General features: G+C 40.8%; 7 protein-coding genes across 7 annotated transcripts; all 7 read right to left on the reverse strand.

Moving 5' to 3' along the window:
* Nucleotides 1–1,323: 1,323 nt before the first annotated feature.
* LOC124143823 (acanthoscurrin-1-like) lies at nucleotides 1,324–2,375 on the reverse strand. The gene is made up of 3 exons (XM_048382635.1): nucleotides 2,268–2,375; nucleotides 1,673–1,970; nucleotides 1,324–1,445 (listed from the first exon to the last, which is right to left on the reverse strand). The coding sequence occupies exons 2-3, from the start codon at nucleotides 1,959–1,961 to the stop codon at nucleotides 1,423–1,425; spliced, it is 312 nt and encodes a 103-aa protein (XP_048238592.1). The 5' UTR covers nucleotides 1,962–1,970; nucleotides 2,268–2,375; the 3' UTR covers nucleotides 1,324–1,422.
* Nucleotides 2,376–5,237: 2,862 nt separating this feature from the next.
* On the reverse strand, nucleotides 5,238–6,289 carry LOC125372478 (acanthoscurrin-1-like). Its single transcript, XM_048382638.1, has 3 exons — nucleotides 6,182–6,289; nucleotides 5,587–5,884; nucleotides 5,238–5,359 (listed from the first exon to the last, which is right to left on the reverse strand). The coding sequence occupies exons 2-3, from the start codon at nucleotides 5,873–5,875 to the stop codon at nucleotides 5,337–5,339; spliced, it is 312 nt and encodes a 103-aa protein (XP_048238595.1). The 5' UTR covers nucleotides 5,876–5,884; nucleotides 6,182–6,289; the 3' UTR covers nucleotides 5,238–5,336.
* Nucleotides 6,290–9,167: 2,878 nt separating this feature from the next.
* On the reverse strand, nucleotides 9,168–10,219 carry LOC125372479 (acanthoscurrin-1-like). Its single transcript, XM_048382641.1, has 3 exons — nucleotides 10,112–10,219; nucleotides 9,517–9,814; nucleotides 9,168–9,289 (listed from the first exon to the last, which is right to left on the reverse strand). Exons 2-3 carry the CDS (start codon nucleotides 9,803–9,805, stop codon nucleotides 9,267–9,269), a joined length of 312 nt encoding a protein of 103 aa, XP_048238598.1. The 5' UTR covers nucleotides 9,806–9,814; nucleotides 10,112–10,219; the 3' UTR covers nucleotides 9,168–9,266.
* A 2,895-nt stretch (nucleotides 10,220–13,114) lies between these two features.
* LOC125372480 (acanthoscurrin-1-like) lies at nucleotides 13,115–14,185 on the reverse strand. The gene is made up of 3 exons (XM_048382644.1): nucleotides 14,059–14,185; nucleotides 13,464–13,761; nucleotides 13,115–13,236 (listed from the first exon to the last, which is right to left on the reverse strand). The coding sequence occupies exons 2-3, from the start codon at nucleotides 13,750–13,752 to the stop codon at nucleotides 13,214–13,216; spliced, it is 312 nt and encodes a 103-aa protein (XP_048238601.1). The 5' UTR covers nucleotides 13,753–13,761; nucleotides 14,059–14,185; the 3' UTR covers nucleotides 13,115–13,213.
* Nucleotides 14,186–16,993: 2,808 nt separating this feature from the next.
* LOC125372481 (acanthoscurrin-1-like) lies at nucleotides 16,994–18,045 on the reverse strand. Its single transcript, XM_048382651.1, has 3 exons — nucleotides 17,938–18,045; nucleotides 17,343–17,640; nucleotides 16,994–17,115 (listed from the first exon to the last, which is right to left on the reverse strand). Exons 2-3 carry the CDS (start codon nucleotides 17,629–17,631, stop codon nucleotides 17,093–17,095), a joined length of 312 nt encoding a protein of 103 aa, XP_048238608.1. The 5' UTR covers nucleotides 17,632–17,640; nucleotides 17,938–18,045; the 3' UTR covers nucleotides 16,994–17,092.
* A 2,837-nt stretch (nucleotides 18,046–20,882) lies between these two features.
* LOC125372483 (acanthoscurrin-1-like) lies at nucleotides 20,883–21,953 on the reverse strand. Its single transcript, XM_048382654.1, has 3 exons — nucleotides 21,827–21,953; nucleotides 21,232–21,529; nucleotides 20,883–21,004 (listed from the first exon to the last, which is right to left on the reverse strand). Exons 2-3 carry the CDS (start codon nucleotides 21,518–21,520, stop codon nucleotides 20,982–20,984), a joined length of 312 nt encoding a protein of 103 aa, XP_048238611.1. The 5' UTR covers nucleotides 21,521–21,529; nucleotides 21,827–21,953; the 3' UTR covers nucleotides 20,883–20,981.
* Nucleotides 21,954–24,794: 2,841 nt separating this feature from the next.
* On the reverse strand, nucleotides 24,795–25,430 carry LOC125372485 (acanthoscurrin-1-like). The gene is made up of 2 exons (XM_048382658.1): nucleotides 25,144–25,430; nucleotides 24,795–24,916 (listed from the first exon to the last, which is right to left on the reverse strand). Exons 1-2 carry the CDS (start codon nucleotides 25,427–25,429, stop codon nucleotides 24,894–24,896), a joined length of 309 nt encoding a protein of 102 aa, XP_048238615.1. The 5' UTR covers nucleotide 25,430; the 3' UTR covers nucleotides 24,795–24,893.
* Nucleotides 25,431–25,518: the final 88 nt, after the last annotated feature.

Raw genomic sequence — 25,518 nt, forward strand, 5'->3', positions numbered from 1 at the left:
TTTTAGCCCCTTAATGCCGAGCGCCAGACAGGGTAACAACAAGTACCATCTTTTAACGTCTTTTGGTATGACGCGGCTGGGGATCGAACCCCGGACCTTCCGCTCTCCGGGCGGACGCTCTACCATTAGACCACGGAGGCGGTCCAGTTGTATGTAAAGAGCATACGGCAAAGGGATAAATGTAGGATGGTAACTAAAGCTGCGGAATGGCTTGACTATGCAGCCACGGAATGGTACGACTGTATGGGGGCACATTTCAAAGCTTGTGACTGTCCATTCTTGCCATTACCAAAAACCTGTCGAGTCGTTTACTACTTTCCCAAGAAAGCTTAATAATAATCCTTACTTTTACAGATGGCATATAGGTTTAGGTGCTTCTCACGTATAAAGAATGCCGACATTTGCATTTTTGTAAATTTCATCATGGACAGAGAGTGTTGGATACTACAGAAGACTAATGGTAAACATTTGTTTGTGTGTTACCGAAGGCACACGATCAGGTGGCTATTATATATGAATATGTGACCTTGTTATGGAACATTAATTGCCAACTTCTGTTCTTGTTGTTTTCCAGACTACGTGCTTGTCGCTTTGTTTGTTTGTTTGTTTGTTTGTTTGTTTAACGCCGCACTCGACAATATTTCAGCTAAATTACGGCGGTCTGTAAATATTCCAGTCTGGACCAGACAATCCAGTGATTGACACTATGAGCATCGATCTATGCAATCGGGATACAATAACATGCATCAACCAAGTCAGCAAGCCTGACCACCCGATCCCGTTAGTCGCCTCTTACAGCAAGCATGGGTTGCTGAAGACCTATATTCTAAACCGGATGCTCACGGATCCGGGCTGCAGGGACGAGAGTCAACACTGTAAAGTTGATCAATGTCATTGAGGAATATACATATCTGAACCTCCATATTGCATACAAACAACTTTCACGTGCGAATGAATGACACTTTTTTAGAATCCTACGCTATTTCTGTCAATAACAGGTACTCGGTGCCACATGCTTGTCGTAAGAGCTGACTTATGAAGGCGACCAGATGTTTATTGTGTGTGACCTGACTGATTGTGCGTCACCGTGCCGCATGGTTTTGTGCCTCTGCCATGGTGTAATTTGACAAAGGCTGACTGTAGCGTTAAACAACACTCTCTCATTCACCCACTCATTCGCTCATGCCAGTAAACTAGTATACGCGTTTCTCTTTCATTTTGATGATTTATATCTCACTGTTCCGATACAACTCTCTTAATAACATTTTTTTCCTTTTGTAACCTAGCCCCAACACTACTATGAATAAAAAACGTAAGACATTGTTTCAATGATTGTGTTTTATGTGACATATTTCAAACCGGATACAATAAATAATGTACATATTGATGATGCAGATGAATTGTGACACTGGAGCGACAACCTTAGTAGTAGCCATATCCAATACCTGCAACAAAAAGAAGAGGTTTTTGTTTAAGAATATTTTCCGTACAAAGTCATTTCTACGTCTCGTAATAATTTCTATATTCAATATATCGATAGGTTAGTTATGCTGCATGTGTCCAATGAAGGTGCAAAATAAGTTTGGTGTAATTAGCTTACTTATAATCTGTCAAAGTATTAGGTATATGTGAGGGTCAATAATATTCTCGGCATGATTGTATTTGCATTTACCTTTTCCGAAACCTCCGATTCCTCCGTACAGTCCTCCTAGTCCGTGGCCTCCGTATAGACCACCCATTCCGTAGCCTCCGTATAGACCACCCATTCCGTAGCCTCCGTACAGTCCTCCCAAACCGTAACCTCCGTACAGACCTCCCATTCCGAAGCCTCCGTACAGACCACCCATTCCGTAGCCTCCGTACAGACCACCCTTTCCGAAGCCTCCGTGCAGACCATAGCTCACAGGCTCAGCAAAGGCAGCGACAGCCAGACAGGCAACAAGGGCGATAACTTTCATCATTTTGGAAGGCTGAAAAGGAGTTTTTCATTCATTATTCAAGTCTGTAAGAAAATCCGTTTCTGTACCAACTTGTGGTCGCTATTCTACACTTTTTTATTTTGTTGCTTTAAGTAGAACTTTATCTGATTTGAAAACTAAAAACACATTTGGAGGATTCAATCAATATTACAAATAGTAATCAGTAAAAGTTTGAAATAGCATTACAGCAACAACTACTGACTAACACTCATAAAACGGCAACGTAAAATACAGCGTTAACAGCGACAGGCTGAATACCCCGTAAAACACAAAACAACTGATACTCACAGAGTGTGTTGATTAGACTGGATCTAAACGTGAAGAGAGGCGACAGCAGTGATAGCTAGTGCTTGAAAACAAGACGCTTATATACACCTGTATTCGGTCCACACCCGGAACTGACTAATTATAAGTATATTATCTAATTCAGCACCAATTTGCAACACCTTTTAAGAATCATTGCTAACAGAATTCCGTTTCCCTATGCCCCCAGGGACTATGTCCAATGCAATGTATGTGTGTAGGTGCGAGCGAATGATTAGGGAAGTAATTACATCACTGACAAATGACCCGTGATGAAATTGCGTCGATATGCGTAGATTCGTGTATAAATACCGATACAGATGAGCATAGCCAGTCTTTTCCTATGTGGTCTGTGAAAAAACCCCAATTCTATCACAATGACCCAGTAACGGGTATTGTTATAATTGTAATAATAAAAGACAGTGTGTAATTCATTTCACCTCCTAGATGGTTACTCTATAAAGTAATATCTCTTAAAGGAAAGTCTTCCCAAACATACATGGAGAGCAGGTTACCTTCCGAACATGGTGCTTCGATCCATTTTACCACCATTCATTTTCGACATGTGTATGTATAATATACATGGCTTTCCTAAAAGCTTATAACTTTCCCCATTTCTAGGCATCGGTTTGGGATGGGTCGTTGTTGCTGCGCTGTGGATCCTTATATTTGATATTCATCTCACCTCTGACATTTAAATAAGGATTCGCTGACTTACATCGTATCTGCTCCTAATCATAAATTACTTAATTCAAAACACAGACTTATTCTCTCTCTCTCTCTCTCTCTCTCTCTCTCTCTCTCTCTCTTTCTTTCTCTCTCTCTCTCTCTCTCTCTCTTTCTTTCTCTCTCCCTCTCTCTCTCTCTCTCTCTCTGTATATATGTACGCCCTCTGCTAAAACATTCTTGAAACTCTTGAACGACAAGGTGTCACCATATACTTTTGCATAGCCCATGGTATACTTTTATTAAGAACAACATTGACAAACGAACATTCTACTCATAATTTGATTAAGGCATGCAAGCCCTATATATTTCCTATCAATTCATTTATTTATACTTCACTATCTGGATGATAACTGCAAATGATAATTATATTTAATGTAATGATGCTCCATGTTACGGTCATGAAGAAAAGTCAGTGCAGATTTAATGTTCACATTTCAGCAGTGACTCTTCACGCACGCCTCTAGTAACACGGTTAAAAAACCTGTTGAAACAGTTCCTGTTAAAGAACAGATCTCAATGTATTTCATATGTAGTGTGATCTACAAATGGAACCTGCATTTCATAGAAAGAAATATATCATTGATTACAATGTAACAACATCGGAGCTCTGAAAGGGTCTTCCTATATCATTAATACTGAAAAAGAGGAATGTGCAGTGGGGAGTATGGCTAATCAAGGAGTTGTATGTAAGGTGAGGTGAGGTGATATGGGGTTTAACGTCGCGTCCAAGATTATTGCACTTATATAGCGACGTGCATGCACGTGTATGTGTGTGTGTGGCTGCTTGTACTAGTCCGGACTGATGCCGATTTATAGTGCTAGCCCACTGAGATACCATGCCGCAGTTTAACATGAATACCCCTCTCAGACAGAGTATATTGACTCCGAGCCGACCAGTCCTTGTTTTAGCCCCTTAATGCCGAGCGCCAGACAGGGTAACAACAAGTATCATCTTTTAACGTCTTTTGGTATGACGCGGCTGGGGATCGAACCCCGGACCTTCCGCTCTCCGGGCGGACGCTCTACCATTAGACCACGGAGGCGGTCCAGTTGTATGTAAAGAGCATACGGCAAAGGGATAAATGTAGGATGGTAACTAAAGCTGCGGAATGGCTTGACTATGCAGCCACGGAATGGTACGACTGTATGGGGGCACATTTCAAACCTTGTGACTGTCCATTCTTGCCATTACCAAAAACCTGTCGAGTCGTTTACTACTTTCCCAAGAAAGCTTAATAATAATCCTTACTTTTACAGATGGCATATAGGTTTAGGTGCTTCTCACGTATAAAGAATGCCGACATTTGCATTTTTGTAAATTTCATCATGGACAGAGAGTGTTGGATACTACAGAAGACTAATGGTAAACATTTGTTTGTGTGTTACCGAAGGCACACGATCAGGTGGCTATTATATATGAATATGTGACCTTGTTATGGAACATTAATTGCCAACTTCTGTTCTTGTTGTTTTCCAGACTACGTGCTTGTCGCTTTGTTTGTTTGTTTGTTTGTTTGTTTGTTTAACGCCGCACTCGACAATATTTCAGCTAAATTACGGCGGTCTGTAAATATTCCAGTCTGGACCAGACAATCCAGTGATTGACACTATGAGCATCGATCTATGCAATCGGGATACAATAACATGCATCAACCAAGTCAGCAAGCCTGACCACCCGATCCCGTTGGTCGCCTCTTACAGCAAGCATGGGTTGCTGAAGACCTATATTCTAAACCGGATGCTCACGGATCCGGGCTGCAGGGACGAAAGTCAACACTGTAAAGTTGATCAATGTCATTGAGGAATATACATATCTGAACCTCCATATTGCATACAAACAACTTTCACGTGCGAATGAATGACACTTTTTTAGAATCCTACGCTATTTCTGTCAATAACAGGTACTCGGTGCCACATGCTTGTCGTAAGAGCTGACTTATGAAGGCGACCAGATGTTTATTGTGTGTGACCTGACTGATTGTGCGTCACCGTGCCGCATGGTTTTGTGCCTCTGCCATGGTGTAATTTGACAAAGGCTGACTGTAGCGTTAAACAACACTCTCTCATTCACCCACTCATTCGCTCATGCCAGTAAACTAGTATACGCGTTTCTCTTTCATTTTGATGATTTATATCTCACTGTTCCGATACAACTCTCTTAATAACATTTTTTTCCTTTTGTAACCTAGCCCCAACACTACTATGAATAAAAAACGTAAGACATTGTTTCAATGATTGTGTTTTATGTGACATATTTCAAACCGGATACAATAAATAATGTACATATTGATGATGCAGATGAATTGTGACACTGGAGCGACAACCTTAGTAGTAGCCATATCCAATACCTGCAACAAAAAGAAGAGGTTTTTGTTTAAGAATATTTTCCGTACAAAGTCATTTCTACGTCTCGTAATAATTTCTATATTCAATATATCGATAGGTTAGTTATGCTGCATGTGTCCAATGAAGGTGGAAAATAAGTTTGGTGTAATTAGCTTACTTATAATCTGTCAAAGTATTAGGTATATGTGAGGGTCAATAATATTCTCGGCATGATTGTATTTGCATTTACCTTTTCCGAAACCTCCGATTCCTCCGTACAGTCCTCCTAGTCCGTGGCCTCCGTATAGACCACCCATTCCGTAGCCTCCGTATAGACCACCCATTCCGTAGCCTCCGTACAGTCCTCCCAAACCGTAACCTCCGTACAGACCTCCCATTCCGAAGCCTCCGTACAGACCACCCATTCCGTAGCCTCCGTACAGACCACCCTTTCCGAAGCCTCCGTGCAGACCATAGCTCACAGGCTCAGCAAAGGCAGCGACAGCCAGACAGGCAACAAGGGCGATAACTTTCATCATTTTGGAAGGCTGAAAAGGAGTTTTTCATTCATTATTCAAGTCTGTAAGAAAATCCGTTTCTGTACCAACTTGTGGTCGCTATTCTACACTTTTTTATTTTGTTGCTTTAAGTAGAACTTTATCTGATTTGAAAACTAAAAACACATTTGGAGGATTCAATCAATATTACAAATAGTAATCAGTAAAAGTTTGAAATAGCATTACAGCAACAACTACTGACTAACACTCATAAAACGGCAACGTAAAATACAGCGTTAACAGCGACAGGCTGAATACCCCGTAAAACACAAAACAACTGATACTCACAGAGTGTGTTGATTAGACTGGATCTAAACGTGAAGAGAGGCGACAGCAGTGATAGCTAGTGCTTGAAAACAAGACGCTTATATACACCTGTATTCGGTCCACACCCGGAACTGACTAATTATAAGTATATTATCTAATTCAGCACCAATTTGCAACACCTTTTAAGAATCATTGCTAACAGAATTCCGTTTCCCTATGCCCCCAGGGACTATGTCCAATGCAATGTATGTGTGTAGGTGCGAGCGAATGATTAGGGAAGTAATTACATCACTGACAAATGACCCGTGATGAAATTGCGTCGATATGCGTAGATTCGTGTATAAATACCGATACAGATGAGCATAGCCAGTCTTTTCCTATGTGGTCTGTGAAAAAACCCCAATTCTATCACAATGACCCAGTAACGGGTATTGTTATAATTGTAATAATAAAAGACAGTGTGTAATTCATTTCACCTCCTAGATGGTTACTCTATAAAGTAATATCTCTTAAAGGAAAGTCTTCCCAAACATACATGGAGAGCAGGTTACCTTCCGAACATGGTGCTTCGATCCATTTTACCACCATTCATTTTCGACATGTGTATGTATAATATACATGGCTTTCCTAAAAGCTTATAACTTTCCCCATTTCTAGGCATCGGTTTGGGATGGGTCGTTGTTGCTGCGCTGTGGATCCTTATATTTGATATTCATCTCACCTCTGACATTTAAATAAGGATTCGCTGACTTACATCGTATCTGCTCCTAATCATAAATTACTTAATTCAAAACACAGACTTATTCTCTCTCTCTCTCTCTCTCTCTCTCTCTCTCTCTCTCTCTCTCTCTCTCTCTCTCTTTCTTTCTCTCTCTCTCTCTCTCTCTCTTTCTTTCTCTCTCCCTCTCTCTCTCTCTCTCTCTCTCTGTATATATGTACGCCCTCTGCTAAAACATTCTTGAAACTCTTGAACGACAAGGTGTCACCATATACTTTTGCATAGCCCATGGTATACTTTTATTAAGAACAACATTGACAAACGAACATTCTACTCATAATTTGATTAAGGCATGCAAGCCCTATATATTTCCTATCAATTCATTTATTTATACTTCACTATCTGGATGATAACTGCAAATGATAATTATATTTAATGTAATGATGCTCCATGTTACGGTCATGAAGAAAAGTCAGTGCAGATTTAATGTTCACATTTCAGCAGTGACTCTTCACGCACGCCTCTAGTAACACGGTTAAAAAACCTGTTGAAACAGTTCCTGTTAAAGAACAGATCTCAATGTATTTCATATGTAGTGTGATCTACAAATGGAACCTGCATTTCATAGAAAGAAATATATCATTGATTACAATGTAACAACATCGGAGCTCTGAAAGGGTCTTCCTATATCATTAATACTGAAAAAGAGGAATGTGCAGTGGGGAGTATGGCTAATCAAGGAGTTGTATGTAAGGTGAGGTGAGGTGATATGGGGTTTAACGTCGCGTCCAAGATTATTGCACTTATATAGCGACGTGCATGCACGTGTATGTGTGTGTGTGGCTGCTTGTACTAGTCCGGACTGATGCCGATTTATAGTGCTAGCCCACTGAGATACCATGCCGCAGTTTAACATGAATACCCCTCTCAGACAGAGTATATTGACTCCGAGCCGACCAGTCCTTGTTTTAGCCCCTTAATGCCGAGCGCCAGACAGGGTAACAACAAGTATCATCTTTTAACGTCTTTTGGTATGACGCGGCTGGGGATCGAACCCCGGACCTTCCGCTCTCCGGGCGGACGCTCTACCATTAGACCACGGAGGCGGTCCAGTTGTATGTAAAGAGCATACGGCAAAGGGATAAATGTAGGATGGTAACTAAAGCTGCGGAATGGCTTGACTATGCAGCCACGGAATGGTACGACTGTATGGGGGCACATTTCAAACCTTGTGACTGTCCATTCTTGCCATTACCAAAAACCTGTCGAGTCGTTTACTACTTTCCCAAGAAAGCTTAATAATAATCCTTACTTTTACAGATGGCATATAGGTTTAGGTGCTTCTCACGTATAAAGAATGCCGACATTTGCATTTTTGTAAATTTCATCATGGACAGAGAGTGTTGGATACTACAGAAGACTAATGGTAAACATTTGTTTGTGTGTTACCGAAGGCACACGATCAGGTGGCTATTATATATGAATATGTGACCTTGTTATGGAACATTAATTGCCAACTTCTGTTCTTGTTGTTTTCCAGACTACGTGCTTGTCGCTTTGTTTGTTTGTTTGTTTGTTTGTTTGTTTAACGCCGCACTCGACAATATTTCAGCTAAATTACGGCGGTCTGTAAATATTCCAGTCTGGACCAGACAATCCAGTGATTGACACTATGAGCATCGATCTATGCAATCGGGATACAATAACATGCATCAACCAAGTCAGCAAGCCTGACCACCCGATCCCGTTGGTCGCCTCTTACAGCAAGCATGGGTTGCTGAAGACCTATATTCTAAACCGGATGCTCACGGATCCGGGCTGCAGGGACGAAAGTCAACACTGTAAAGTTGATCAATGTCATTGAGGAATATACATATCTGAACCTCCATATTGCATACAAACAACTTTCACGTGCGAATGAATGACACTTTTTTAGAATCCTACGCTATTTCTGTCAATAACAGGTACTCGGTGCCACATGCTTGTCGTAAGAGCTGACTTATGAAGGCGACCAGATGTTTATTGTGTGTGACCTGACTGATTGTGCGTCACCGTGCCGCATGGTTTTGTGCCTCTGCCATGGTGTAATTTGACAAAGGCTGACTGTAGCGTTAAACAACACTCTCTCATTCACCCACTCATTCGCTCATGCCAGTAAACTAGTATACGCGTTTCTCTTTCATTTTGATGATTTATATCTCACTGTTCCGATACAACTCTCTTAATAACATTTTTTTCCTTTTGTAACCTAGCCCCAACACTACTATGAATAAAAAACGTGTGACATTGTTTCAATGATTGTGTTTTATGTGACATATTTCAAACCGGATACAATAAATAATGTACATATTGATGATGCAGATGAATTGTGACACTGGAGCGACAACCTTAGTAGTAGCCATATCCAATACCTGCAACAAAAAGAAGAGGTTTTTGTTTAAGAATATTTTCCGTACAAAGTCATTTCTACGTCTCGTAATAATTTCTATATTCAATATATCGATAGGTTAGTTATGCTGCATGTGTCCAATGAAGGTGGAAAATAAGTTTGGTGTAATTAGCTTACTTATAATCTGTCAAAGTATTAGGTATATGTGAGGGTCAATAATATTCTCGGCATGATTGTATTTGCATTTACCTTTTCCGAAACCTCCGATTCCTCCGTACAGTCCTCCTAGTCCGTGGCCTCCGTATAGACCACCCATTCCGTAGCCTCCGTATAGACCACCCATTCCGTAGCCTCCGTACAGTCCTCCCAAACCGTAACCTCCGTACAGACCTCCCATTCCGAAGCCTCCGTACAGACCACCCATTCCGTAGCCTCCGTACAGACCACCCTTTCCGAAGCCTCCGTGCAGACCATAGCTCACAGGCTCAGCAAAGGCAGCGACAGCCAGACAGGCAACAAGGGCGATAACTTTCATCATTTTGGAAGGCTGAAAAGGAGTTTTTCATTCATTATTCAAGTCTGTAAGAAAATCCGTTTCTGTACCAACTTGTGGTCGCTATTCTACACTTTTTTATTTTGTTGCTTTAAGTAGAACTTTATCTGATTTGAAAACTAAAAACACATTTGGAGGATTCAATCAATATTACAAATAGTAATCAGTAAAAGTTTGAAATAGCATTACAGCAACAACTACTGACTAACACACATAAAACGGCAACGTAAAATACAGCGTTAACAGCGACAGGCTGAATACCCCGTAAAACACAAAACAACTGATACTCACAGAGTGTGTTGATTAGACTGGATCTAAACGTGAAGAGAGGCGACAGCAGTGATAGCTAGTGCTTGAAAACAAGACGCTTATATACACCTGTATTCGGTCCACACCCGGAACTGACTAATTATAAGTATATTATCTAATTCAGCACCAATTTGCAACACCTTTTAAGAATCATTGCTAACAGAATTCCGTTTCCCTATGCCCCCAGGGACTATGTCCAATGCAATGTATGTGTGTAGGTGCGGGAGAATGATTAGGGAAGTAATTACATCACTGACAAATGACCCGTGATGAAATTGCGTCGATATGCGTAGATTCGTGTATAAATACCGATACAGATGAGCATAGCCAGTCTTTTCCTATGTGGTCTGTGAAAAAAAACAATTCTATCACAATGACCCAGTAACGGGTATTGTTATAATTGTAATAATAAAAGACAGTGTGTAATTCATTTCACCTCCTAGATGGTTACTCTATAAAGTAATATCTCTTAAAGGAAAGTCTTCCCAAACATACATGGAGAGCAGGTTACCTTCCGAACATGGTGCTTCGATCCATTTTACCACCATTCATTTTCGACATGTGTATGTATAATATACATGGCTTTCCTAAAAGCTTATAACTTTCCCCATTTCTAGGCATCGGTTTGGGATGGGTCGTTGTTGCTGCGCTGTGGATCCTTATATTTGATATTCATCTCACCTCTGACATTTAAATAAGGATTCGCTGACTTACATCGTATCTGCTCCTAATCATAAATTACTTAATTCAAAACACAGACTTATTCTCTCTCTCTCTCTCTCTCTCTCTCTCTCTCTCTCTCTCTCTCTCTCTCTCTCTCTCTCTCTCTCTCTCTCTCTCTTTCTTTCTCTCTCTCTCTCTCTCTCTTTCTTTCTCTCTCCCTCTCTCTCTCTCTCTCTCTCTCTGTATATATGTACGCCCTCTGCTAAAACATTCTTGAAACTCTTGAACGACAAGGTGTCACCATATACTTTTGCATAGCCCATGGTATACTTTTATTAAGAACAACATTGACAAACGAACATTCTACTCATAATTTGATTAAGGCATGCAAGCCCTATATATTTCCTATCAATTCATTTATTTATACTTCACTATCTGGATGATAACTGCAAATGATAATTATATTTAATGTAATGATGCTCCATGTTACGGTCATGAAGAAAAGTCAGTGCAGATTTAATGTTCACATTTCAGCAGTGACTCTTCACGCACGCCTCTAGTAACACGGTTAAAAAACCTGTTGAAACAGTTCCTGTTAAAGAACAGATCTCAATGTATTTCATATGTAGTGTGATCTACAAATGGAACCTGCATTTCATAGAAAGAAATATATCATTGATTACAATGTAACAACATCGGAGCTCTGAAAGGGTCTTCCTATATCATTAATACTGAAAAAGAGGAATGTGCAGTGGGGAGTATGGCTAATCAAGGAGTTGTATGTAAGGTGAGGTGAGGTGATATGGGGTTTAACGTCGCGTCCAAGATTATTGCACTTATATAGCGACGTGCATGCACGTGTATGTGTGTGTGTGGCTGCTTGTACTAGTCCGGACTGATGCCGATTTATAGTGCTAGCCCACTGAGATACCATGCCGCAGTTTAACATGAATACCCCTCTCAGACAGAGTATATTGACTCCGAGCCGACCAGTCCTTGTTTTAGCCCCTTAATGCCGAGCGCCAGACAGGGTAACAACAAGTATCATCTTTTAACGTCTTTTGGTATGACGCGGCTGGGGATCGAACCCCGGACCTTCCGCTCTCCGGGCGGACGCTCTACCATTAGACCACGGAGGCGGTCCAGTTGTATGTAAAGAGCATACGGCAAAGGGATAAATGTAGGATGGTAACTAAAGCTGCGGAATGGCTTGACTATGCAGCCACGGAATGGTACGACTGTATGGGGGCACATTTCAAACCTTGTGACTGTCCATTCTTGCCATTACCAAAAACCTGTCGAGTCGTTTACTACTTTCCCAAGAAAGCTTAATAATAATCCTTACTTTTACAGATGGCATATAGGTTTAGGTGCTTCTCACGTATAAAGAATGCCGACATTTGCATTTTTGTAAATTTCATCATGGACAGAGAGTGTTGGATACTACAGAAGACTAATGGTAAACATTTGTTTGTGTGTTACCGAAGGCACACGATCAGGTGGCTATTATATATGAATATGTGACCTTGTTATGGAACATTAATTGCCAACTTCTGTTCTTGTTGTTTTCCAGACTACATGCTTGTCGCTTTGTTTGTTTGTTTGTTTGTTTGTTTGTTTAACGCCGCACTCGACAATATTTCAGCTAAATTACGGCGGTCTGTAAATATTCCAGTCTGGACCAGACAATCCAGTGATTGACACTATGAGCATCGATCTATGCAATCGGGATACAATAACATGCATCAACCAAGTCAGCAAGCCTGACCACCCGATCCCGTTGGTCGCCTCTTACAGCAAGCATGGGTTGCTGAAGACCTATATTCTAAACCGGATGCTCACGGATCCGGGCTGCAGGGACGAAAGTCAACACTGTAAAGTTGATCAATGTCATTGAGGAATATACATATCTGAACCTCCATATTGCATACAAACAACTTTCACGTGCGAATGAATGACACTTTTTTAGAATCCTACGCTATTTCTGTCAATAACAGGTACTCGGTGCCACATGCTTGTCGTAAGAGCTGACTTATGAAGGCGACCAGATGTTTATTGTGTGTGACCTGACTGATTGTGCGTCACCGTGCCGCATGGTTTTGTGCCTCTGCCATGGTGTAATTTGACAAAGGCTGACTGTAGCGTTAAACAACACTCTCTCATTCACCCACTCATTCGCTCATGCCAGTAAACTAGTATACGCGTTTCTCTTTCATTTTGATGATTTATATCTCACTGTTCCGATACAACTCTCTTAATAACATTTTTTTCCTTTTGTAACCTAGCCCCAACACTACTATGAATAAAAAACGTAAGACATTGTTTCAATGATTGTGTTTTATGTGACATATTTCAAACCGGATACAATAAATAATGTACATATTGATGATGCAGATGAATTGTGACACTGGAGCGACAACCTTAGTAGTAGCCATATCCAATACCTGCAACAAAAAGAAGAGGTTTTTGTTTAAGAATATTTTCCGTACAAAGTCATTTCTACGTCTCGTAATAATTTCTATATTCAATATATCGATAGGTTAGTTATGCTGCATGTGTCCAATGAAGGTGGAAAATAAGTTTGGTGTAATTAGCTTACTTATAATCTGTCAAAGTATTAGGTATATGTGAGGGTCAATAATATTCTCGGCATGATTGTATTTGCATTTACCTTTTCCGAAACCTCCGATTCCTCCGTACAGTCCTCCTAGTCCGTGGCCTCCGTATAGACCACCCATTCCGTAGCCTCCGTATAGACCACCCATTCCGTAGCCTCCGTACAGTCCTCCCAAACCGTAACCTCCGTACAGACCTCCCATTCCGAAGCCTCCGTACAGACCACCCATTCCGTAGCCTCCGTACAGACCACCCTTTCCGAAGCCTCCGTGCAGACCATAGCTCACAGGCTCAGCAAAGGCAGCGACAGCCAGACAGGCAACAAGGGCGATAACTTTCATCATTTTGGAAGGCTGAAAAGGAGTTTTTCATTCATTATTCAAGTCTGTAAGAAAATCCGTTTCTGTACCAACTTGTGGTCGCTATTCTACACTTTTTTATTTTGTTGCTTTAAGTAGAACTTTATCTGATTTGAAAACTAAAAACACATTTGGAGGATTCAATCAATATTACAAATAGTAATCAGTAAAAGTTTGAAATAGCATTACAGCAACAACTACTGACTAACACTCATAAAACGGCAACGTAAAATACAGCGTTAACAGCGACAGGCTGAATACCCCGTAAAACACAAAACAACTGATACTCACAGAGTGTGTTGATTAGACTGGATCTAAACGTGAAGAGAGGCGACAGCAGTGATAGCTAGTGCTTGAAAACAAGACGCTTATATACACCTGTATTCGGTCCACACCCGGAACTGACTAATTACAAGTATATTATCTAATTCAGCACCAATTTGCAACACCTTTTAAGAATCATTGCTAACAGAATTCCGTTTCCCTATGCCCCCAGGGACTATGTCCAATGCAATGTATGTGTGTAGGTGCGGGAGAATGATTAGGGAAGTAATTACATCACTGACAAATGACCCGTGATGAAATTGCGTCGATATGCGTAGATTCGTGTATAAATACCGATACAGATGAGCATAGCCAGTCTTTTCCTATGTGGTCTGTGAAAAAAAACAATTCTATCACAATGACCCAGTAACGGGTATTGTTATAATTGTAATAATAAAAGACAGTGTGTAATTCATTTCACCTCCTAGATGGTTACTCTATAAAGTAATATCTCTTAAAGGAAAGTCTTCCCAAACATACATGGAGAGCAGGTTACCTTCCGAACATGGTGCTTCGATCCATTTTACCACCATTCATTTTCGACATGTGTATGTATAATATACATGGCTTTCCTAAAAGCTTATAACTTTCCCCATTTCTAGGCATCGGTTTGGGATGGGTCGTTGTTGCTGCGCTGTGGATCCTTATATTTGATATTCATCTCACCTCTGACATTTAAATAAGGATTCGCTGACTTACATCGTATCTGCTCCTAATCATAAATTACTTAATTCAAAACACAGACTTATTCTCTCTCTCTCTCTCTCTCTCTCTCTCTCTCTCTCTCTCTCTTTCTTTCTCTCTCTCTCTCTCTCTCTCTCTGTATATATGTACGCCCTCTGCTAAAACATTCTTGAAACTCTTGAACGACAAGGTGTCACCATATACTTTTGCATAGCCCATGGTATACTTTTATTAAGAACAACATTGACAAACGAACATTCTACTCATAATTTGATTAAGGCATGCAAGCCCTATATATTTCCTATCAATTCATTTATTTATACTTCACTATCTGGATGATAACTGCAAATGATAATTATATTTAATGTAATGATGCTCCATGTTACGGTCATGAAGAAAAGTCAGTGCAGATTTAATGTTCACATTTCAGCAGTGACTCTTCACGCACGCCTCTAGTAACACGGTTAAAAAACCTGTTGAAACAGTTCCTGTTAAAGAACAGATCTCAATGTATTTCATATGTAGTGTGATCTACAAATGGAACCTGCATTTCATAGAAAGAAATATATCATTGATTACAATGTAACAACATCGGAGCTCTGAAAGGGTCTTCCTATATCATTAATACTGAAAAAGAGGAATGTGCAGTGGGGAGTATGGCTAATCAAGGAGTTGTATGTAAGGTGAGGTGAGGTGATATGGGGTTTAACGTCGCGTCCAAGATTATTGCACTTATATAGCGACGTGCATGCACGTGTATGTGTGTGTGTGGCTGCTTGTACTAGTCCGGACTGATGCCGATTTATAGTGCTAGCCCACTGAGATACCATGCCGCAGTTTAACATGAATACCCCACTCAGACAGAGTATATTGACTCCGAGCCGACCAGTCCTTGTTTTAGCCCCTTAATGCCGAGCGCCAGACAGGGTAACAACAAGTATCATCTTTTAACGTCTTTTGGTATGACGCGGCTGGGGATCGAACCCCGGACCTTCCGCTCTCCGGGCGGACGCTCTACCATTAGACCACGGAGGCGGTCCAGTTGTATGTAAAGAGCATACGGGAAAGGGATAAATGTAGGATGATAACTAAAGCTGCGGAATGGCTTGACTATGCAGCCACGGAATGGTACGACTGTATGGGGGCACATTTCAAACCTTGTGACTGTCCATTCTTGCCATTACCAAAAACCTGTCGAGTCGTTTACTACTTTCCCAAGAAAGCTTAATAATAATCCTTACTTTTACAGATGGCATATAGGTTTAGGTGCTTCTCACGTATAAAGAATGCCGACATTTGCATTTTTGTAAATTTCATCATGGACAGAGAGTGTTGGATACTACAGAAGACTAATGGTAAACATTTGTTTGTGTGTTACCGAAGGCACACGATCAGGTGGCTATTATATATGAATATGTGACCTTGTTATGGAACATTAATTGCCAACTTCTGTTCTTGTTGTTTTCCAGACTAAGTGCTTGTCGCTTTGTTTGTTTGTTTGTTTGTTTGTTTGTTTAACGCCGCACTCGACAATATTTCAGCTAAATTACGGCGGTCTGTAAATATTCCAGTCTGGACCAGACAATCCAGTGATTGACACTATGAGCATCGATCTATGCAATCGGGATACAATAACATGCATCAACCAAGTCAGCAAGCCTGACCACCCGATCCCGTTAGTCGCCTCTTACAGCAAGCATGGGTTGCTGAAGACCTATATTCTAAACCGGATGCTCACGGATCCGGGCTGCAGGGACGAAAGTCAACACTGTAAAGTTGATCAATGTCATTGAGGAATATACATATCTGAACCTCCATATTGCATACAAACAACTTTCACGTGCGAATGAATGACACTTTTTTAGAATCCTGCGCTATTTCTGTCAATAACAGGTACTCGGTGCCACATGCTTGTCGTAAGAGCTGACTTATGAAGGCGACCAGATGTTTATTGTGTGTGACCTGACTGATTGTGCGTCACCGTGCCGCATGGTTTTGTGCCTCTGCCATGGTGTAATTTGACAAAGGCTGACTGTAGCGTTAAACAACACTCTCTCATTCACCCACTCATTCGCTCATGCCAGTAAACTAGTATACGCGTTTCTCTTTCATTTTGATGATTTATATCTCACTGTTCCGATACAACTCTCTTAATAACATTTTTTTCCTTTTGTAACCTAGCCCCAACACTACTATGAATAAAAAACGTAAGACATTGTTTCAATGATTGTGTTTTATGTGACATATTTCAAACCGGATACAATAAATAATGTACATATTGATGATGCAGATGAATTGTGACACTGGAGCGACAACCTTAGTAGTAGCCATATCCAATACCTGCAACAAAGAGAAGAGGTTTTTGTTTAAGAATATTTTCCGTACAAAGTCATTTCTACGTCTCGTAATAATTTCTATATTCAATATATCGATAGGTTAGTTATGCTGCATGTGTCCAATGAAGGTGCAAAATAAGTTTGGTGTAATTAGCTTACTTATAATCTGTCAAAGTATTAGGTATATGTGAGGGTCAATAATATTCTCGGCATGATTGTATTTGCATTTACCTTTTCCGAAACCTCCGATTCCTCCGTACAGTCCTCCTAGTCCGTGGCCTCCGTATAGACCACCCATTCCGTAGCCTCCGTATAGACCACCCATTCCGTAGCCTCCGTACAGTCCTCCCAAACCGTAACCTCCGTACAGACCTCCCATTCCGAAGCCTCCGTACAGACCACCCATTCCGTAGCCTCCGTACAGACCACCCTTTCCGAAGCCTCCGTGCAGACCATAGCTCACAGGCTCAGCAAAGGCAGCGACAGCCAGACAGGCAACAAGGGCGATAACTTTCATCATTTTGGAAGGCTGAAAAGGAGTTTTTCATTCATTATTCAAGTCTGTAAGAAAATCCGTTTCTGTACCAACTTGTGGTCGCTATTCTACACTTTTTTATTTTGTTGCTTTAAGTAGAACTTTATCTGATTTGAAAACTAAAAACACATTTGGAGGATTCAATCAATATTACAAATAGTAATCAGTAAAAGTTTGAAATAGCATTACAGCAACAACTACTGACTAACACTCATAAAACGGCAACGTAAAATACAGCGTTAACAGCGACAGGCTGAATACCCCGTAAAACACAAAACAACTGATACTCACAGAGTGTGTTGATTAGACTGGATCTAAACGTGAAGAGAGGCGACAGCAGTGATAGCTAGTGCTTGAAAACAAGACGCTTATATACACCTGTATTCGGTCCACACCCGGAACTGAGTAATTACAAGTATATTATCTAATTCAGCACCAATTTGCAACACCTTTTAAGAATCATTGCTAACAGAATTCCGTTTCCCTATGCCCCCAGGGACTATGTCCAATGCAATGTATGTGTGTAGGTGCGGGAGAATGATTAGGGAAGTAATTACATCACTGACAAATGACCCGTGATGAAATTGCGTCGATATGCGTAGATTCGTATATAAATACCGATACAGATGAGCATAGCCAGTCTTTTCCTATGTGGTCTGTGAAAAAACCCCAATTCTATCACAATGACCCAGTAACGGGTATTGTTATAATTGTAATAATAAAAGACAGTGTGTAATTCATTTCACCTCCTAGATGGTTACTCTATAAAGTAATATCTCTTAAAGGAAAGTCTTCCCAAACATACATGGAGAGCAGGTTACCTTCCAAACATGGTGCTTCGATCCATTTTACCACCATTCTTTTTCGACATGTGTATGTATAATATACATGGCTTTCCTAAAAGCTTATAACTTTCCCCATTTCTAGGCATCGGTTTGGGATGGGTCGTTGTTGCTGCGCTGTGGATCCTTATATTTGATATTTATCTCACCTCTGACATTTAAATAAGGATTCGCTGACTTACATCGTATCTGCTCCTAATCATAAATTACTTAATTCAAAACACAGACTTATTCTCTTTCTCTCTCTCTCTCTCTCTCTCTCTCTCTCTCTCTCTCTCTCTCTCTCTCTCTCTCTCTCTCTCTCTCTCTCTCTCTGTATATATGTACGCCCTCTGCTAAAACATTCTTGAAACTCTTGAACGACAAGGTGTCACCATATACTTTTGCATAGCCCATGGTATACTTTTATTAAGAACAACATTGACAAACGAACATTCTACTCATAATTTGATTAAGGCATGCAAGCCCTATATATTTCCTATCAATTCATTTATTTATACTTCACTATCTGGATGATAACTGCAAATGATAATTATATTTAATGTAATGATGCTCCATGTTACGGTCATGAAGAAAAGTCAGTGCAGATTTAATGTTCACATTTCAGCAGTGACTCTTCACGCACGCCTCTAGTAACACGGTTAAAAAACCTGTTGAAACAGTTCCTGTTAAAGAACAGATCTCAATGTATTTCATATGTAGTGTGATCTACAAATGGAACCTGCATTTCATAGAAAGAAATATATCATTGATTACAATGTAACAACATCGGAGCTCTGAAAGGGTCTTCCTATATCATTAATACTGAAAAAGAGGAATGTGCAGTGGGGAGTATGGCTAATCAAGGAGTTGTATGTAAGGTGAGGTGAGGTGATATGGGGTTTAACGTCGTGTCCAAGATTATTGCACTTATATAGCGACGTGCATGCACGTGTATGTGTGTGTGTGGCTGCTTGTACTAGTCCGGACTGATGCCGATTTATAGTGCTAGCCCACTGAGATACCATGCCGCAGTTTAACATGAATACCCCACTCAGACAGAGTATATTGACTTCGAGCCGACCAGTCCTTGTTTTAGCCCCTTAATGCCGAGCGCCAGACAGGGTAACAACAAGTATCATCTTTTAACGTCTTTTGGTATGACGCGGCTGGGGATCGAACCCCGGACCTTCCGCTCTCCGGGCGGACGCTCTACCATTAGACCACGGAGGCGGTCCAGTTGTATGTAAAGAGCATACGGCAAAGGGATAAATGTAGGATGATAACTAAAGCTACGGAATGGCTTGACTATGCAGCCACGGAATGGTACGACTGTATGGGGGCACATTTCAAACCTTGTGACTGTCCATTCTTGCCATTACCAAAAACCTGTCGAGTCGTTTACTACTTTCCCAAGAAAGCTTAATAATAATCCTTACTTTTACAGATGGCATATAGGTTTAGGTGCTTCTCACGTATAAAGAATGCCGACATTTGCATTTTTGTAAATTTCATCATCGACAGAGAGTGTTAGATACTACAGAAGACTAATGGTAAACATTTGTTTGTGTGTTACCGAAGGCACACGATCAGGTGGCTATTATATATGAATATGTGACCTTGTTATGGAACATTAATTGCCAACTTCTGTTCTTGTTGTTTTCCAGACTACGTGCTTGTCGCTTTGTTTGTTTGTTTGTTTGTTTGTTTGTTTAACGCCGCACTCGACAATATTTCAGCTAAATTACGGCGGTCTGTAAATATTCCAGTCTGGACCAGACAATCCAGTGATGACACTATGAGCATCGATCTACGCAATCGGGATACAATAACATGCATCAACCAAGTCAGCAAGCCTGACCACCCGATCCCGTTAGTCGCCTCTTACAGCAAGCATGGGTTGCTGAAGACCTATATTCTAAACCGGATGCTCACGGATCCGGGCTGCAGGGACGAGAGTCAACACTGTAAAGTTGATCAATGTCATTGAGGAATATACATATCTGAACCACCATATTGCATACAAACAACTTTCACGTGCGAATGAATGACACTTTTTTAGAATCCTACGCTATTTCTGTCAATAACAGGTACTCGGTGCCACATGCTTGTCGTAAGAGCTGACTTATGAAGGCGACCAGATGTTTATTGTGTGTGACCTGACTGATTGTGCGTCACCGTGCCGCATGGTTTTGTGCCTCTGCCATGGTGTAATTTGACAAAGGCTGACTGTAGCGTTAAACAACACTCTCTCATTCACCCACTCATTCGCTCATGCCAGCAAACTAGTATACGCGTTTCTCTTTCATTTTGATGATTTATATCTCACTGTTCCGATACAACTCTCTTAATAACATTTTTTTCCTTTTGTAACCTAGCCCCAACACTACTATGAATAAAAAACGTAAGACATTGTTTCAATGATTGTGTTTAATGTGACATATTTCAAACCGGATACAATAAATAATGTACATATTGATGATGCAGATGAATTGTGACACTGGAGCGACAACCTTAGTAGTAGCCATATCCAATACCTGCAACAAAAAGAAGAGGTTTTTGTTTAAGAATATTTTCCGTACAAAGTCATTTCTACGTCTCGTAATAATTTCTATATTCAATATATCGATAGGTTAGTTATGCTGCATGTGTCCAATGAAGGTGGAAAATAAGTTTGGTGTAATTAGCTTACTTATAATCTGTCAAAGTATTAGGTATATGTGAGGGTCAATAATATTCTCGGCATGATTGTATTTGCATTTACCTTTTCCGAAACCTCCGATTCCTCCGTACAGTCCTCCTAGTCCGTGGCCTCCGTATAGACCACCCATTCCGTAGCCTCCGTATAGACCACCCATTCCGTAGCCTCCGTACAGTCCTCCCAAACCGTAACCTCCGTACAGACCTCCCATTCCGAAGCCTCCGTACAGACCACCCATTCCGTAGCCTCCGTACAGACCACCCTTTCCGAAGCCTCCGTGCAGACCATAGCTCACAGGCTCAGCAAAGGCAGCGACAGCCAGACAGGCAACAAGGGCGATAACTTTCATCATTTTGGAAGGCTGAAAAGGAGTTTTTCATTCATTATTCAAGTCTGTAAGAAAATCCGTTTCTGTACCAACTTGTGGTCGCTATTCTACACTTTTTTATTTTGTTGCTTTAAGTAGAACTTTATCTGATTTGAAAACTAAAAACACATTTGGAGGATTCAATCAATATTACAAATAGTAATCAGTAAAAGTTTGAAATAGCATTACAGCAACAACTACTGACTAACACTCATAAAACGGCAACGTAAAATATAGCGTTAACAGGGACAGGCTGAATACCCCGTAAAACACAAAACAACTGATACTCACAGAGTGTGTTGATTAGACTGGATCTAAACGTGAAGAGAGGCGACAGCAGTGATAGCTAGTGCTTGAAAACAAGACGCTTATATACACCTGTATTCGGTCCACACCCGGAACTGACTAATTACAAGTATATTATCTAATTCAGCACCAATTTGCAACACCTTTTAAGAATCATTGCTAACAGAATTCCGTTTCCCTATGCCCCCAGGGACTATGTCCAATGCAATGTATGTGTGTAGGTGCGGGAGAATGATTAGGGAAGTAATTACATCACTGACAAATGACCCGTGATGAAATTGCGTCGATATGCGTAGATTCGTGTATAAATACCGATACAGATGAGCATAGCCAGTCTTTTCCTATGTGGTCTGTGAAAAAAAAAAATTCTATCACAATGACCCAGTAACGGGTATTGTTATAATTGTAATAATAAAAGACAGTGTGTAATTCATTTCACCTCCTAGATGGTTACTCTATAAAGTAATATCTCTTAAAGGAAAGTCTTCCCAAACATACATGGAGAGCAGGTTACCTTCCGAACATGGTGCTTCGATCCATTTTACCACCATTCTTTTTCGACATGTGTATGTATAATATACATGGCTTTCCTAAAAGCTTATAACTTTCCCCATTTCTAGGCATCGGTTTGGGATGGGTCGTTGTTGCTGCGCTGTGGATCCTTATATTTGATATTCGTCTCACCTCTGACATTTAAATAAGGATTCGCTGACTTACATCGTATCTGCTCCTAATCATAAATTACTTAATTCAAAACACAGACTTATTCTCTCTCTCTCTCTCTCTATCTCTCTCTCTCTCTCTCTCTCTCTCTCTCTCTCTCTCTCTCTTCTTTCTCTCTCTCTCTCTCTCTCTCTCTCTATCTCTCTCTCTGTATATATGTACGCCCTCTGCTAAAACATTCTTGAAACTCTTGAACGACAAGGTGTCACCATATTCTTTTGCATAGCCCATGGTATACTTTTATTAAGAACAATATTGACAAACGCACATTCTACTCATAATTTGATTAAGGCATGCAAGCCCTATATATTTCCTATCACTTCATTTATTTATACTTCACTATCTGGATGATAACTGCAAATGATAATTATATTTAATGTAATGATGCTCCATGTTACGGTCATGAAGAAAAGTCAGTGCAGATTTAATGTTCACATTTCAGCAGTGACTCTTCACGCACGCCTCTAGTAACACGGTTAAAAAACCTGTTGAAACAGTTCCTGTTAAAGAACAGATCTCAATGTATTTCATATGTAGTGTGATCTACAAATGGAACCTGCATTTCATAGAAAGAAATATATCATTGATTACAATGTAACAACATCGGAGCTCTGAAAGGGTCTTCCTATATCATTAATACTGAAAAAGAGGAATGTGCAGTGGGGAGTATGGCTAATCAAGGAGTTGTATGTAAGGTGAGGTGAGGTGATATGGGGTTTAACGTCGCGTCCAAGATTATTGCACTTATATAGCGACGTGCATGCACGTGTATGTGTGTGTGTGGCTGCTTGTACTAGTCCGGACTGATGCCGATTTATAGTGCTAGCCCACTGAGATACCATGCCGCAGTTTAACATGAATACCCGACTCAGACGGAGTATATTGACTCCGAGCCGACCAGTCCTTGTTTTAGCCCCTTAATGCCGAGCGCCAGACAGGGTAACAACAAGTATCATCTTTTAACGTCTTTTGGTATGACGCGGCTGGGGATCGAACCCCGGACCTTCCGCTCTCCGGGCGGACGCTCTACCATTAGACCACGGAGGCGGTCCAGTTGTATGTAAAGAGCATACGGGAAAGGGATAAATGTAGGATGGTAACTAAAGCTACGGAATGGCTTGACTATGCAGCCACGGAATGGTACGACTGTATGGGGGCACATTTCAAACCTTGTGACTGTCCATTCTTGCCATTACCAAAAACCTGTCGAGTCGTTTACTACTTTCCCAAGAAAGCTTAATAATAATCCTTACTTTTACAGATGGCATATAGGTTTAGGTGCTTCTCACGTATAAAGAATGCCGACATTTGCATTTTTGTAAATTTCATCATGGACAGAGAGTGTTGGATACTACAGAAGACTAATGGTAAACATTTGTTTGTGTGTTACCGAAGGCACACGATCAGGTGGCTATTATATATGAATATGTGACTTTGTTATGGAACATTAATTGCCAACTTCTGTTCTTGTTGTTTTCCAGACTACGTGCTTGTCGCTTTGTTTGTTTGTTTCTTTGTGTGTTTGTTTAACGCCGCACTCGACAATATTTCAGCTAAATTACGGCGGTCTGTAAATATTCCAGTCTGGACCAGACAATCCAGTGATTGACACTATGAGCATCGATCTATGCAATCGGGATACAATAACATGCATCAACCAAGTCAGCAAGCCTGACCACCCGATCCCGTTAGTCGCCTCTTACAGCAAGCATGGGTTGCTGAAGACCTATATTCTAAACCGGATGCTCACGGATCCGGGCTGCAGGGACGAAAGTCAACACTGTAAAGTTGATCAATGTCATTGAGGAATATACATATCTGAACCTCCATATTGCATACAAACAACTTTCACGTGCGAATGAATGACACTTTTTTAGAATCCTTCGCTATTTCTGTCAATAACAGGTGCTCGGTGCCACATGCTTGTCGTAAGAGCTGACTTATGAAGGCGACCAGATGTTTATTGTGTGTGACCTGACTGATTGTGCGTCACCGTGCCGCATGGTTTTGTGCCTCTGCCATGGTGTAATTTGACAAAGGCTGACTGTAGCGTTAAACAACACTCTCTCATTCACCCACTCATTCGATCATGCCAGTAAACTAGTATACGCGTTTCTCTTTCATTTTGATGATTTATATCTCACTGTTCCGATACAACTCTCTTAATAACATTTTTTTCCTTTTGTAACATAGCCCCAACACTACTATGAATAAAAAACGTAAGACATTGTTTCAATGATTGTGTTTTATGTGACATATTTCAAACCGGATACAATAAATAATGTACATATTGATGATGCAGATGAATTGTGACACTGGAGCGACAACCTTAGTAGTAGCCATATCCAATACCTGCAACAAAAAGAAGAGGTTTTTGTTTAAGAATATTTTCCGTACAAAGTCATTTCTACGTCTCGTAATAATTTCTATATTCAATATATCGATAGGTTAGTTATGCTGCATGTGTCCAATGAAGGTGCAAAATAAGTTTGGTGTAATTAGCTTACTTATAATCTGTCAAAGTATTAGGTATATGTGAGGGTCAATAATATTCTCGGCATGATTGTATTTGCATTTACCTTTTCCGAAACCTCCGATTCCTCCGTACAGTCCTCCTAGTCCGTGGCCTCCGTATAGACCACCCATTCCGTAGCCTCCGTATAGACCACCCATTCCGTAGCCTCCGTACAGTCCTCCCAAACCGTAACCTCCGTACAGACCTCCCATTCCGAAGCCTCCGTACAGACCACCCATTCCGTAGCCTCCGTACAGACCACCCTTTCCGAAGCCTCCGTGCAGACCATAGCTCACAGGCTCAGCAAAGGCAGCGACAGCCAGACAGGCAACAAGGGCGATAACTTTCATCATTTTGTAAGGCTGAAAAGGAGTTTCTCATTCATTATTCAAGTCTGTAAGAAAATCCGTTTCTGTACCAACTTGTGGTCGCTATTCTA

The sequence above is a fragment of the Haliotis rufescens genome, unplaced genomic scaffold (genome assembly GCF_023055435.1).
Source record: "Haliotis rufescens isolate VD_foot unplaced genomic scaffold, xgHalRufe1.0.p SCAF_1, whole genome shotgun sequence".
NCBI lineage: Eukaryota > Metazoa > Mollusca > Gastropoda > Lepetellida > Haliotidae > Haliotis > Haliotis rufescens.